General features: G+C 41.7%; 2 protein-coding genes across 6 annotated transcripts in view; one reads left to right on the top strand and one right to left on the bottom strand.

Moving 5' to 3' along the window:
* The first annotated feature begins 1,497 nt into the window (after nucleotides 1–1,497).
* Nucleotides 1,498–2,742, top strand: GPR151 (G protein-coupled receptor 151). Its single transcript, XM_040976040.1, has one exon. The coding sequence runs from the start codon at nucleotides 1,498–1,500 to the stop codon at nucleotides 2,740–2,742; it is 1,245 nt and encodes a 414-aa protein (XP_040831974.1).
* Nucleotides 2,743–6,741: 3,999 nt separating this feature from the next.
* The window catches only part of TCERG1 (transcription elongation regulator 1), a 48,558-nt gene continuing 41,794 nt past the window's right edge, over nucleotides 6,742–13,505 (bottom strand). For 4 of the 5 annotated variants that reach the window (XM_040998552.1, XM_040998463.1, XM_040998374.1 and 1 more), the window contains 4 exons: nucleotides 10,946–11,125; nucleotides 10,203–10,286; nucleotides 8,963–9,063; nucleotides 6,742–7,800 (listed from right to left, as the gene is read on the bottom strand). In XM_040998552.1, the coding sequence (XP_040854486.1) occupies nucleotides 7,599–7,800; nucleotides 8,963–9,063; nucleotides 10,203–10,286; nucleotides 10,946–11,125 (567 nt within the window). In that variant the 3' untranslated portion in view covers nucleotides 6,742–7,598. Of the gene's footprint in view, nucleotides 7,801–8,070; nucleotides 8,165–8,962; nucleotides 9,064–10,202; nucleotides 10,287–10,945; nucleotides 11,126–13,505 lie in introns of all 5 variants that reach the window. The other variant, XR_005885727.1, reaches the window with a different exon arrangement.

The following is a 13,505-nucleotide window of genomic DNA, read 5'->3' on the forward strand; positions in this document are numbered from 1 at the left end:
TGCACCCTTTGCAAGTGGTAAATTCCCACACTTAGTGTGGATGCTTTAAAGTTTTTAGAAAATTTACCAAGTTATGCATCCACATGCAGAGCCCAGCCTGAAAAAGGAGCTCCTGTACCTACCTGCAGGCTGTGCTTTCCCACCCCAGCCCCAGGGAGGCGCTGTTCAGCCTCCTGTGTTTGTACACACCTTCCCTGGGCATTTCAAATGGAGCCTCCCAACAGATGCTCCCTCAGGGTGGCTTCCTTGGCCTGGCTTAGGGCTCCTTCATGTTACAGCATTGCTGTGTGTTCTTACTGCCCCTTCAGGTCCCCATGTGGGTGTTTCACTCCCCGGCATTTGGGGAGAAGGTGGTTTCCAGTGCTGGTCCTGAATGACTTCCGGTTTCTCGTGTCTCCTGCTCCATGCCTTTGCTCCTCTCTTTAACAGGAAGGGGGTTCTAACACCAGGTAAACTCCCTGAGAAACAGGGGAACCTGACAGACATCCGCAAGCCTTGTGTTTTTAAGGTGAACATGCATGCTACCATCAGAGCAAAACCACTTGACAAGTTCATGTGGTATTTTTTTTTTCTTTTTGGGTTTTGCTAGGTCTTCTTTAAATGGAAATGAATTGTAAAATGAAGAAAAAGTGGCTATGTGCTTCATATTCCATTTGCTGCACAGAGGTCCATATGGGAGTGCATCCTCCTCAAATATATAAATAATATTAAAAATTTTTTAATTAAGTCTTACAGGTAGTTCCAATTTAGAGCTTGAAAATTACCCCTAAAAGCCCCACGAGATCAGCTGTCATCTGCAGTTAGATTTTTAAAATGTCTCGTTTCCACTTTTCTTTATTCAGCCAGCTGTTGGTTGAACAGGGGCTGAGGGTGATCTGAGAGACCACTGACCCCTGTGAATGGGTAGGAAGGAACAGCCCTGCTGAGGAGGTCCTAACAGTGGTTCTCAAACAGACCCTCCGATCACAGTATCAGCATCCTAAGGGACCTTGTTAAAAACACACATTCCTGGACCCCATCCAGACCTAACTGGGTCCAGCCACTCGGGCGATCCTGCCACATGGGGAGAGGGGAAAGGACCAGGTCCAGACTAGTGTGTTGATGGCTTTACAAACAGCTGGTTGGGAATAATTGCCTTGTTTGGTTTCCAGGATTCCCTTGCTGAGAACACAGTCCACCTAGATACATGTATGCTCTTCTCATTTGTCACTTACAGGTATGTTTATCCTACTCCACCAGACCGCCCACCTGCTATTAGACTTGCTAATGAGCAGAGCCTTGCACTCCCGCTGTCACTCAGCAGCCATCATAGTATTGTCCACCCACAGCGGAGAAGGGCTCAGCAGTCAACCTTCTTTCATATGGTTAAAGGGGAGGGTCCAGAAGTGTCATTCGACACTCAGCAGAATATTTATTCCCATGCAAAGGAGCCAAGGCAGAAAGCCCAGCCTAAGCAAAGAGCTGACTTCTCAAAGGAGAGGCTGCTTCAAAAAGGTGATGCTTGCAGCTGCCTTCGCAGACTCCAACTCCAGCGCCATGAACGTGTCTCTCGCTCACCTCCACTTTGCGGGAGGGTACCTGCCTTCGGACTCCAAGGACTGGAGGACCATCATCCCTGCTCTCTTGGTGGCTGTCTGCCTGGTGGGCTTCGTGGGGAACCTCTGCGTAATAGGCATGCTGCTTCACAGTGCTTGGAGGGGCAAGCCGTCCATGATCCACTCCCTGATTCTGAACCTCAGCCTGGCTGATCTCTCCCTCCTGCTGTTCTCTGCACCTGTTCGGGCTACAGCATACTCCAAAGGTGTATGGGACCTAGGCTGGTTTGTCTGCAAGTCCTCTGACTGGTTCATCCACGCGTGCATGGCAGCCAAGAGCCTGACGATCGTTGCCGTGGCCAAGGTGTGCTTCGTGTATGCAAGTGACCCAGCCAAGCAAGCAGGGGACCACAAACGCCCAGTCTGGTTGGTGCTGGTGCCCATCTGGGCCTTGGCAGGGCTGCTGCCCCTGCCAGAATGGTTCTTCAGCACCACCAGGCGTCATGCAGGTGTGGAAATGTGTCTCCTGGAAGTACCAGCTGTAGCTGAAGAGTTCATGTCCATGTTTGGTAAGCTCTACCCTCTCCTGGTATTTTTTGTGCCATTACTCTTTGCCAGTTTTTATTTCTGGAGAGCTTATGGTCAATGTAAAAGAAGAGGGATTAAGACTCAGCAGCTTAGAAACCAGATGCGCTCGAGGCAACTCACGGTGATGCTGCTGAGCACCGCTCTCACCTCCGCGCTCCTGGGGCTCCCTGAACTGATAGCGTGGCTCTGGGTCTGGCATGTGAAGACTGGTGGCCCCAGCCCACCACAAGGCTTCATAGCCCTGTCTCAAGTCCTCATGTTCTCCATCTCTTCGGCAAACCCACTCATTTTTCTAGTGATGTCAGAGGAGCTCAAGGAAGGCTTAAAGGGCTTATGGAAATGGACCCTAACCAGAAAACCTCCAGCGATCTCGGAGTCTCAGGAAATCGGAGCTGGGGACTCAGAGGTCCTCCCTGACAAGGCTCCAACATCCACACCAGGGCAAGAGAAGCCTGGCTCTCCCTCCCTCGGCAAAGAGCAAACGGAGAAGGCAGAGGCAGTCATCCTCCCCGACGTGGAGCAGTTCTGGCACGAGAGGGACAGTGTCCCTTCTGTGCAGGACAATGATCCTGTCCCCTGGGAACACGAAGATCAAGAGACAGAGGACCGTGGGAAATAGACGCTTCAAAGCAAAACGCAAATTGTGGCCGTTGTATGTACACAGGCTGCTGCTTCTCAGCGGGGCTCACTATATCCCGTGAGTTAGACATGAAACAATGTCCCACATTCTGCATTTTAAAATATCCCAATCTGGTAGGAGTAACAAATTACATCTCAGAAATTGTAATCTGTCCAAACAACTCATTTGTGTACATGGCTCAGCTATTTTGCTGTTAGTTTACAATCATTTTTGTTTTATTGCATCTTACCTAGGACCAGAACTGTATTATACTGGCTGGTCGAAGATTACTTGCCCCAACTCTCACCTTGTTACCCATAGCTTCACCTACTAAAAACTACTGCACAGAAATAAGGCTCCAAACCTGAGATTCTTAACTTGTTAATGAGTACAGCTGCAGAAAACCCATATAATTTTGGTGACCAGAAGTTACAAAATAAAGACTACCACTCCATTCCAGCTGTCGGTTACTTATAAACCATCATTATTTTTGGCCAAAACCAAAAAAACTAAAATTCTAACATTTTATCTTATATTAAAGGCTGCTGATCTTTTTAAGGCAAACTGGACGAGTTGGCAGTTTCTGAGGATTCTAACAGCCTGGCATAATCTATGCTCTGATGCAAAGGTGGGGAAACATCTGTCCTTATCTTCCAGAGTACAGCAAACTGATTTTTCTCTTGCAAACAGAAATTTGTTCCTTCCAATATCCCATTCCAATCAAGATAAACTATGATCTACAATTAATGATACAGGTGTTAATTCATGATTAAAGGCAAGTCTCAAAAATAAAGAGGGGATGGAAGTGCTCGCTCCCCCATGTTCAGTTGTCGAATTCAGCTATTCTAGTAGATTTGAACTTTGCTTGTCCTTTAAAATACTGCAGGGTTTCTGTGATAAAAATAATCAGAGCTACATAAGAAAAAGATTAGAGTGGAAAGGAAAATTTAACAGAAAATGAAAATGTGGCTGAAAATTGCATATAAAAAAATTAAGCTGTATTCTCAGATTTGTTACATCGAACAACAGACTTCACTTTACAGCAAGGTAAAAAATCCCCAACACAACAGGATCAGGACAGTCTTCTCACTTTGGACATGACGTTCATCCATGCCCCTGATTATTCTGGAATGCTAAGGCAGTTTTCCCTCTCAGGGAGGGGAATGCAGAGTCTGACACAAAGGGATGTTGTTGAAATAACCATCTAAATGTTTCTAAATGTTCAGTCTGTTCAGGGTTTTCTGATTTGTTTTTATAGTCACACAGGAGGTAGGGCTACTTTCTTCGTCACTTCATTAGAAATCTTCTCTGCAACTCATGCATTCAAGTAAAATGTAATTTTGTCAAAGAATCCAAAATACTGTTTTGTGATGGTAGTTTTACATGGGATTGCCATTAAAACGGTCTGTAGTGAACTATTTGCATTTATTTTCATTATATATAGTGAATGTAAGGACCAAAGCTTCTAGTGTTTGACTTGTAAATAATAAAAAGCAACAAAGCCTGATTTATTTCAAACGATTTGGGGGAGTCTGAAATACACCTTTGTATAGAATTATCTATCACTTGGAAGAATGGGTTTCATGGGTGAGCTCTGGCCTTGACCCATTGGCTCAGGATAAACTGGTCTTCAACGGGTTTGTTGAAAATACAGATGTTGGAATGAAATGTAATGACAATGAACTCCTTATTAAAGAGTCTGATACACAAATTCCTTAGTCCCTTAAAAAATGTGCACAAGTGGGCCTGGCTTGGTAGCCTAGCAGTTAAAGTCCTCGTTTTGCACATGCCAGATCCCATATGGGTGTCAGTTCTAATCCCTGCGGCCCCACTTCCCATCCAGCTCCCTGCTTGTGGCCTGGGAAAGCATTTGAGGATGGCCCAAGGCCTTGGGACCCTGCACCTGCGTGGGAGACCTGGAAGAAGCTCCGGGCTCCTGGCTTTGGATTGGCTCAGCTCCAGCTTTTGTGGCTACTTGGGGAGTGAATCAGCAGATGGAAGATCTTCCTCTGTCCTCCTCTCTGTATGTATGACTTTCCAATAAAAATAAAATAAAATAAAATAAAATAAATGTCTTTCAATGGAGAATTTAAAAAGATTAAATAAATCTTTTTTAAAAAATTTGCACAGGAAAGTTTTACCTGCACTTTAAGTGATCAAGCACAACTGCTTTAACACAGAAGCATCAGCTATCACCAAGTCATTTTCTTCCCTTCTCTCACAAGGAGAAGGTAGTGTGAAGGTAAAATATACCATGTGGAAATTCAGAACGGCAAAACAGGGCATTCTAGACATTTCGCCTCTGCAGGAGCGACCTCTGTAACAGCTGCTTTCTGCAGTCAGTGTTCTCCCTGCATTAAGCTGCCATCTGTGACATCATCACCCCACACGCACGGCCGGCCTGAGTCCGGCTCACGCCACTTTCTGAGAAGACAATAAAACACCATCCAAGTACTTTGGCCCCAGCTACCCACATAGGAGACCAAAACGGAGTTCTCGGCTCCTGGCTTCAGCCTGGACCAGACCTCCTTGCTATAACCACTTGGGGAGTAAACCAGCAGATAAAAGATGTGCACTCTGCCTTCCAGCACCCACTAAATGTTTGGGGGAAAAAAAGTCATTTTCCTCTCATGAAGCCAGCACTGAGGTACAGTAGGTTAAACTGCTGCTTGTGACACCAACCCCCTTATCAGAGCACTGATTCAAGCCCGGGCTGCTCTGCTTCTCAACCAGCGCCTCGCTAATGTGCCTGGGAAAGCAGTGAATGAATGCTGGCCTAACAATTTGGGGCCCCGACATGCAGGAAAAGATCCAACCAACCTAAACTAAAACGTACAGGTTCCTGGCTTCATCCTGGTCCCAGAGAGGAAAGAGACTAAGAACTCTCTGCCTCTCAACCTTTCCAACAAATCCTAAAACTGCTCTCCTTTAGCAAGCACTTCTATTTCAAGCTTTATAAAATATCAAAATCACTTGATAAATTTTTTAAAAATGGACTTCACAACGTATGAAAAAAAGTATCCATTTTCTAATATGCTCAACAAAGTCAGGATCCTCAGCAGCGCACCTTTTATGACATTCATATATTGAAGCTAAGGAGGACGGACAGGGACGTTTGCATCTGTGACTGTGTAGGCTCCATGCAAACAGGGAGCTGCCTGCCTTCTCTTTTCTAGGGAATAACCCACAAGTCACAGCAGGTATGAGTTCACAGGGAAGATGAAGCTACCCAACCGACATGCACTACTTGCTCTAACATTTTCAGTGGCACCTCAAGCTGGCACTCCATGAAGGAAGAAGCATGTCATTGCAACCTGCAGGAGGTAAAGCTGAGAAGCCGTTGAAAATCCAAGTTCAGGTTCATGGTGTGATGTGTGCGACACATTCAAAGAATGCAAAAAAAAAAAAAAAGGCACAAAAACAAGAAAAGCAGAAAACCCCAGCATCTCCTTTCTACGAAGCAACAGGTATTAAGGAGCTTAAGCACAAACTTCTCTTTTATACCACTAATACTGCATATTTAACCCATTATCAACTCCGTCACATTAGAGCTGTCAATGTTCTTTCTACCAAATTATATTTGTTGATTAAAAAGTTATAAAAAATAAGTCTTGGCCTGGCATGGAAGCCTAAAAAGGCTAAAGTCCTCGCCTTGTATGTGCCAAGATCCCATATGGGCGCTGGTTCTAATCCCGGCAGCCCCGCGTCCCATCCAGTTCTTGCTTGCGGCCTGGAAAAGCAGTCGAGGACAGTTCAAAGCCTTAGGACCCTGCACCTGCGTGGGAGACCCAGGAAAAGCTCCTGGCTCCTGGCTTCATATTGGCTCAGCTCCAACTGTTGTGACTGCTTGGGAAATGAATCAGCACAAGAAAGATCCTCCTCTCTGTCTCTTCTCCTCTCTTTATATCTGACTTTCTAATAGAAAAGTAAAATAAATCTTTTTCAAAAAAGAAGTTTTTATAAATTATGCAATAATTATATATACAATATACATATATAAAAAGGGGTCTTTTTTATTATAGTTCAAATACATAAACTGAACATTCAAACATTTTAAAATTAAACTTTAGAAACAGAAGTTGAACATCCAAACAGGAGTATATTTTACAGGGAACGTCCACAAAGGCAATTTGTTGTCTAATCCAGAATATTGATAAAGATCATTTAATGATGAGTAAAATGTTTAACCAGAGGTTCTATTCTGGCCAACATGTTAGTTATGACCGTGGTTCCATTCCTGAGAAGAAATGACTAAATAAATCTTCTCTTAGGCTAAACAACAAGACTTGGCCTATAATTCAGAGGGAATAATCAAAAGCACATTAAGTGAACAAATAAAACTAAATTGTTCTTTAGAGACAAAGGTAAAAGTATGTCCATTATAATAATCTTAGCCTCTGGAAGATAAGAACTCAATTTTCAGTGTTTTCTTTTACCCGCTTTAAAAAACAAAATCAAAACAAAACAAACCTCAACTTGGGTTTTCTTGGAGTCTGTGGTATCTGCACCTTGCAAGCTCCAACCGCAAACGCTTTTGTCTTGCAAGTGCTAACACTGCTAGGAAGAACGTCATCGGGTCACCGACTTCCACACCTCATAAAACGATGATTTTTAGCTTCAAGATTGTAAATTTACTAGAGACAGCCTATATTTGAGTATGTATGTCTGTCATGCCACACAAAGAAAAGCATAAATATTTCCAAAGTGTTCTATTCAGAAACTGCTCACGAATGCTTCTCCTTCTGTTCGTCAGATGGTTTTGCAATAGGTTGACTAATGCATATATGTAAAACCTGAAAACTGGCTCATGCAAGCGTTCTGAATTCAAAGATACCCCTGTGGAAGAGTATTCGAAATTATTTTGTGGAGCGTCTCGTGGGCTCTGATGCTGTGGGAGGTGGGGGAGGGCCCCGGCGATCTAGGTCATCAACATAGGCCACAATGAGCTTACGCCTCTCTTCCGGCACACAGTCCAGTACTAGATACCGCTTGTCATTCTGCAAAATTTTTTCTACATCTTTCAGGTGTTGATCAGATTCTTGGATTAGCTTTTTGGATCTGAAATAAGAAAAAGACGTCCAAGAATTACTGACTGCTGTTCACAGGTTTTTTTTAGCAATGAGCTGGAAATGTCCAATCTAGTTCCTAATTGTGTTGCTTTTTTTTTTTTTAAAGAAAAATTTCACTGCAGTGGTCACCTGTGTATATTGCCTCAGCAGACTCCAAGGAGTGAAAGGGCCTCAGAAGCTGCAGAACCCTCCCACCCCTACTGGCGGTCCCTCCAGATCAGGGCTGAGGGTGGGTGGGTAAGTCTTGCCCGTGCTGTACCTGTTCTGTGGATGAACAGAGGACTTCAGTCTGCGGGGCTGCCAATCCCAGCATCTTTCACAAGCTTTCACTTTCACATCTTTCACTAAATTAACTATAAAAATGTAGAAAGAAGTCTTACTTCACATCTAATTTTAAAAGCCCAAGCTGATGCAAAACATTAAGGATCCTGACCAAAAAATCCAAATGACAAGCTATTTAAAAACCACACCCTCAGCACTACCTGTCCTCCCGTGCACACACCCTTCACGAAGATGTCATTAATCTTTCTCTAAAAGCAAGAAAGGATGGAGCATGAAACAAAAATGGTTTCCTGCATACACTGACTAGCAAGCATTATAAAACTGTTTTCCTGGAAAAAAGTCATTACTAAAGGGAAATTCTGGTATGCTCTGGAGAAATTATTTTAAGGCTTTGATTTTATAATTTAAACTTTTCATTTAATGTTTCCAGCAAACTGCTTTCCTCCAAGAAAAATGATTTGGCTGAGCTTTTACATGAATGATTTCAAGCCGATGTAACCACCCTGAAGTGCAGTCTTCACAGGAGGCAAGGAAAACTGCTAACGAGGGGTTAAAGTCTCCTTATGAAACACAGTTCTAAACACGGCTGGAGATGCTCATAAAAAAAAAAAAGCAGTGAAGCAAAAACAAAAGTATGTTTTAAAAACTGAATGAGAAAGTTAACGCAAAATAAGAACTGACATCTGGGCCCTTTCTTCAAAAAAACTGGGGAGACACGGGCTTTATTCAGCTTTGGGTAAAGATTGAAATCTTCTTAGTCCTAAAAATGAATAATGTCAACGTGTGTGAGTGCAAAGTCTGCTTTGGCTATCGGAGTAAGGACCAGTAAAGACAGTGGCTGCTGGCATGAAACATCTCATCGCACACACCTGTACGTTATAAACTTGGTCTCTTTCAAAAGCGTCCTGAAGTCCGCTTTGGCGGTGATATATTTGTCCCTGATGTATTCTTCAAATTCTCTTTGTTTTTTCTGAAAAACAAACAAATAAAAAAACAAGGGAAGGGGACAATTAGGGAAAAATATATACTAATCTGGAAAAAGAATCAATTATTTAGTGAACTAGCAATGTCTAAGTCATATAACAGAATTCAGAAAAAAACAGATACTTTTCCTCATAGAAAACCCATTAAATGCATTATCTGTGACCCATTTTTTTAAGGCAAAAAGCAAAAATAAGAAAATATTAGTGATAACTAAGCCTCGTGGGCTAGCTATAAGTGCTAAGCATTTATGGGATTTATCTGCAAACTTCATTAACACAAGAACATGCTCTTTAAAATAAGGAAACTTATTTAATTAAAATTAAAATGTTAATTTCCTATAGACTATCTTCAAGCACAAAGAAACTCACTGTCAAAAATTACAAGCTAATACTCAGGACTTCACACAGCAAGCATTTAGCCTTCTGGTAAATAAACACTACATTCTTTAGGCTAGAAAAAAACCTGCTGTAATCTGAAATGGTCAAAAAATGTAGAAACTGAAGTTGGGCATCCAGCCATTGGTCTACCACTCTGTCCTAGCCACACAGATTTTGTGGTTCACATATCAAAAAGTCAACCTGCCACAGACTGAGAGCGATTCTAATATTAGAGCTACTCCTTTCTTCAGGTGCCACACTTAATAACGAGCAAGGGACTCGGCATGCCTGAGTGTCATTGTTGCCATCGCCCACGGGCTTCAGACCTCAGGTCAATGTGCTTCTTTCACAGAAGCTAGAACGCACAAGAACAGGGCTCAGCTCTGCAGACTTACTGCACCTGAGCAATCCCTCGACTCGGGGACCCCTGTTACAGGGTCCTAGGCAATGGCTTACTAGGTGTTTCAGCACCTCGACACCAATAGCTAACTATGCCTTTCTCAAGGAATGTGACTCGAAATGTACTTAAATCTCTGATTCCAAAACAGGTTTAACCTGAAAGATTGTTGTAAACTTTGTATTGTTCTTCCTTGCTAATAAACTGTCCAAGGAGCAAAAATGAAATTACAATACAGAGTCATTTCTTAACAGCAATTCACTTAAAACCACCAGCTTTATTTTATGAAATGCAAACTTAACAAATTAATATTTATGATCTAACAATAAATCTCAGCCAACAATCTCTTACCCTGTCGCTAGAGGAAAACTTTATGCACCGAGGATCTTCCTTAATGATTTTCTTTACTTCTTTCCAAGTAGATGTTAAGGTAATCTTTAAAAAGACAAATGAATGGAAAAATATAAACACAGCTCACTGTTGCTGAGAGGGTCAAACTGCAGCCCGTCACAGTACAGAACATTACACACCGACCTGCAATCTCTGGCAATGCCCAAGCGTAACTGGACTAGAAAGGGGCAGGGAAGCAGCTTTAGCGCAACCTCTTTGTGTTGGCTTGCCACAAGAGTTATTTTAGGGCCATATTTTCAAGGTGGCCTAAGACAACCACCTGCAAATCCTGCATTTACATGGGCAAACATCTGATGAAACCATCACCAAAAAGGGCAGAAAAACAGGAACCAAACCCAGATAATGCGAGTGCACAAGCTGCCTACCAACGGGCCCAGCACCAACGAGGGAATCCCTAACGCATCCACATCAGGAGGGACCACTGCTCACTCAGATGAGACACTGTAAACTACACAAAAGCAGATACAAATTTGAACACTGCCCCCACAAAAAAGTAATTTCTAAATAGTAAAAATGCCCTAACATTGCTCTTAAAAATCACAAAAGAAAAAAATAAAACAACAAAAAGAGGCCTATAAATCCCAAGTCCATGACACCCAAAATCCTATCAATGTTTTATGTCTTGTTTTAATTATGAAGGAAGATTCATTCAACCTAAAATAAGAAAAATGAGAGATCCTTACCGCAGATGTTTCATCCAGAAGCTGCCTAAAGTGCTCCCTCTTCTTTTTGGTAAGTGCTTCAATGTGTTCATTAAAAAGCTTCTCTTTCTCCTCCCTTTCCAGTAGGGACCCAGACTCCCAGCGGTGATCCTTTCGGAGGGTCCTCCGAGTGTCAGACCACGACACGTCTGAAGAGCGTACCTACGGACAGAGAAGTCCATGCAACACCAGAAGACTTCAGTTTTCATGGTTTATCAAGAAAGGGCTCAACTGTTTAGGGATTTTTATTTTTTAAAGGGGCAGTTATTTCAAAACTAAAAAACTATTTTCTGAAAATTACACATAGCTTTCTCACTAAACTACATTCTAAATCAATTTTGTTAAAGGCCATTGAATAGAACCACAACACACAAAGTGCCATTAATTAATCAGCAACTAAGCAAGGTACAATTCCAATGACCCAGAAGAGAAGTGTCTGGTGACACTAAGTTGCCGCAAACCTACCAGAAAACTTTGCTCCCAGACTCACCTAAGTTGTCAAACAAGGATGTTCGGAGATGGGCAAGAATGATAAGAAGATATTTTCCATTAAGCACAATCCCTAAGAACTTCTAACAGCACTTCGAAACAGAAGCAAATGAAAACATTTGTACTTGTCTTTTTGCAGTAATCTTGAGCTCAACTTGGGACTTACCAATTATAAATCTGGGAAAGGACACGTCTAAGCATAACCACGAATTAGCAGCCAAGGAAACAACAGTTGCAAGACACTTCCTGACTGACATATCAATACACACGATATGCACTATTAACAAACTAAAGAATAAAAACCATATGATCCATCTCAACAGATACAGAAAAGCATCTGAAAAAGTCAACACCCTTTTATGACTACAACCATCAACAGGCCAGGTATGAAGAGAATGCACCTCCACATGATAAAAGCTAACCTGTTGCTAACATCGTACCCAATGGTGAAAATTTCAAATCTTTTCTCTGAACAGGAACAAAACTAGAACACGCCTTCATTACTGCTTTTCAACATAGCATCTAAGCTCTCAGAAGAAGCAATCAGTCAACAGACAAGAGCCATCCCAATAGAAACCCAGATTATATGCAACCATACAATTATCAGGAGTGGTTGTTAAGCTGTAGGATACAAACTCAACATAGAAAAATCAGTAGCATTTCTATACACTAATAACAAAACCAACTAAAAGGGAAATTGACAATCTCATTTACAATATAATAGTAATAAACAAAATACTTAGTTATAAACTTAACCAAGGTAAGACAATCTCATATTGAAAACTATAAACACTGATAAAAGAGATGAAAGAAAATAAAAGTAATCAAAATGAGAAGCAATGTTCAAGGACTAGCTCACTGTTAAAATGTCCACACTACACCAACAGGTCTCCAACTTCAACACCACCAATGTCAGGGTGGGCACTGAGGTATAATGAACCACCCTGTTGCTTGAGACTTCACACACTACCCTTGGAATGCTGGTTCAACCTGGGTTCCAGTCACCCGTGCAGGCAATCTGGACAGAGTTCCCTGGGTCACGGCTTCAGCAGATAAAACTTCCCTCACTCTGTCTCCCTTTCTGTCACTCACTCTTTCAAATATTCCAAATTCCAATGTTATTTTTCAAATAAGTAGAAAAAGTTATACCTCATTCATATGGAACCACAAAAGATGCCAAACAGCCAAAACAATCTTGGAGTATTAGTCTCAGGTTTCAAAATATAATCTTGAAGCTGACACAATCAATCACCATGGTACTAGCATAATGGCAAGTCAACCAACACAGAAAAACACAAACCCCAGAAATCAACCATTACAATTACAGTCAAATGACTTCCCCTGTAGGCTCGCACACACTGGAGAGAGGACAGTACCTTCAACAAGTGGAGAAAAATGAAACTGGGTCCTTCTCTCATACCACACCAAAAAAACCTCATACACACAACGAAATACTAGTCAGCCTAAAGAACATTCTGTCATGTTACAACTTGGTTGACATGAACCTGGAAAACATGCTAAGTGGAAATAATAATTCAGAGACAAAGACAAATACAACGTCTCTGTATTTGTGGAATCTAAAAATGCTGAACTCAGAAGTACAGAACAACAACCAAAAAAAATATATATAATATATATATATAAGTTTTCAGACACAAAGCATGAGTAAGTTTTGAGGTCTGCACAGCAGGGTGATTATGGACAGCAAGTGTGCATGATGTTCAAAATAATGTAAAAATCTCAAATGTCTAAGTCACAAAAAATGAAAAGCAGAGCCATATGCTAATTAGCTTGATTTACTCAATTCATGTATCTAATTTATCAAATAAAATTTTTTTGATCAGGTAATAGAAGACATAACAGGTCTGATAGACAGAAGGAAGAACAATCTAAAAATATTTACTCACAGCCAACATTTATAAAGCATCCAAATACTTGCCAAGTAAATACTGAGTATGGCACTAGCACAAAATAAGTAAGATGCTGTTCTTTCCTTGAAAGAGCTCACTTTCCGTTTTTCTTTTATGTTTTTTTTTAAGGGCAGATATATATG

Source organism: Ochotona curzoniae, unplaced genomic scaffold (assembly GCF_017591425.1).
Source record: "Ochotona curzoniae isolate NIBS_2020 unplaced genomic scaffold, NIBS_Ocur_1.0 contig_1, whole genome shotgun sequence".
NCBI lineage: Eukaryota > Metazoa > Chordata > Mammalia > Lagomorpha > Ochotonidae > Ochotona > Ochotona curzoniae.

Excerpts from the sequence above, each read along its gene's own strand:
- GPR151 (XM_040976040.1), top strand. The coding sequence starts at position 1,498 with ATGCTTGCAGCTGCCTTCGCAGACTCCAACTCCAGCGCCATGAACGTG.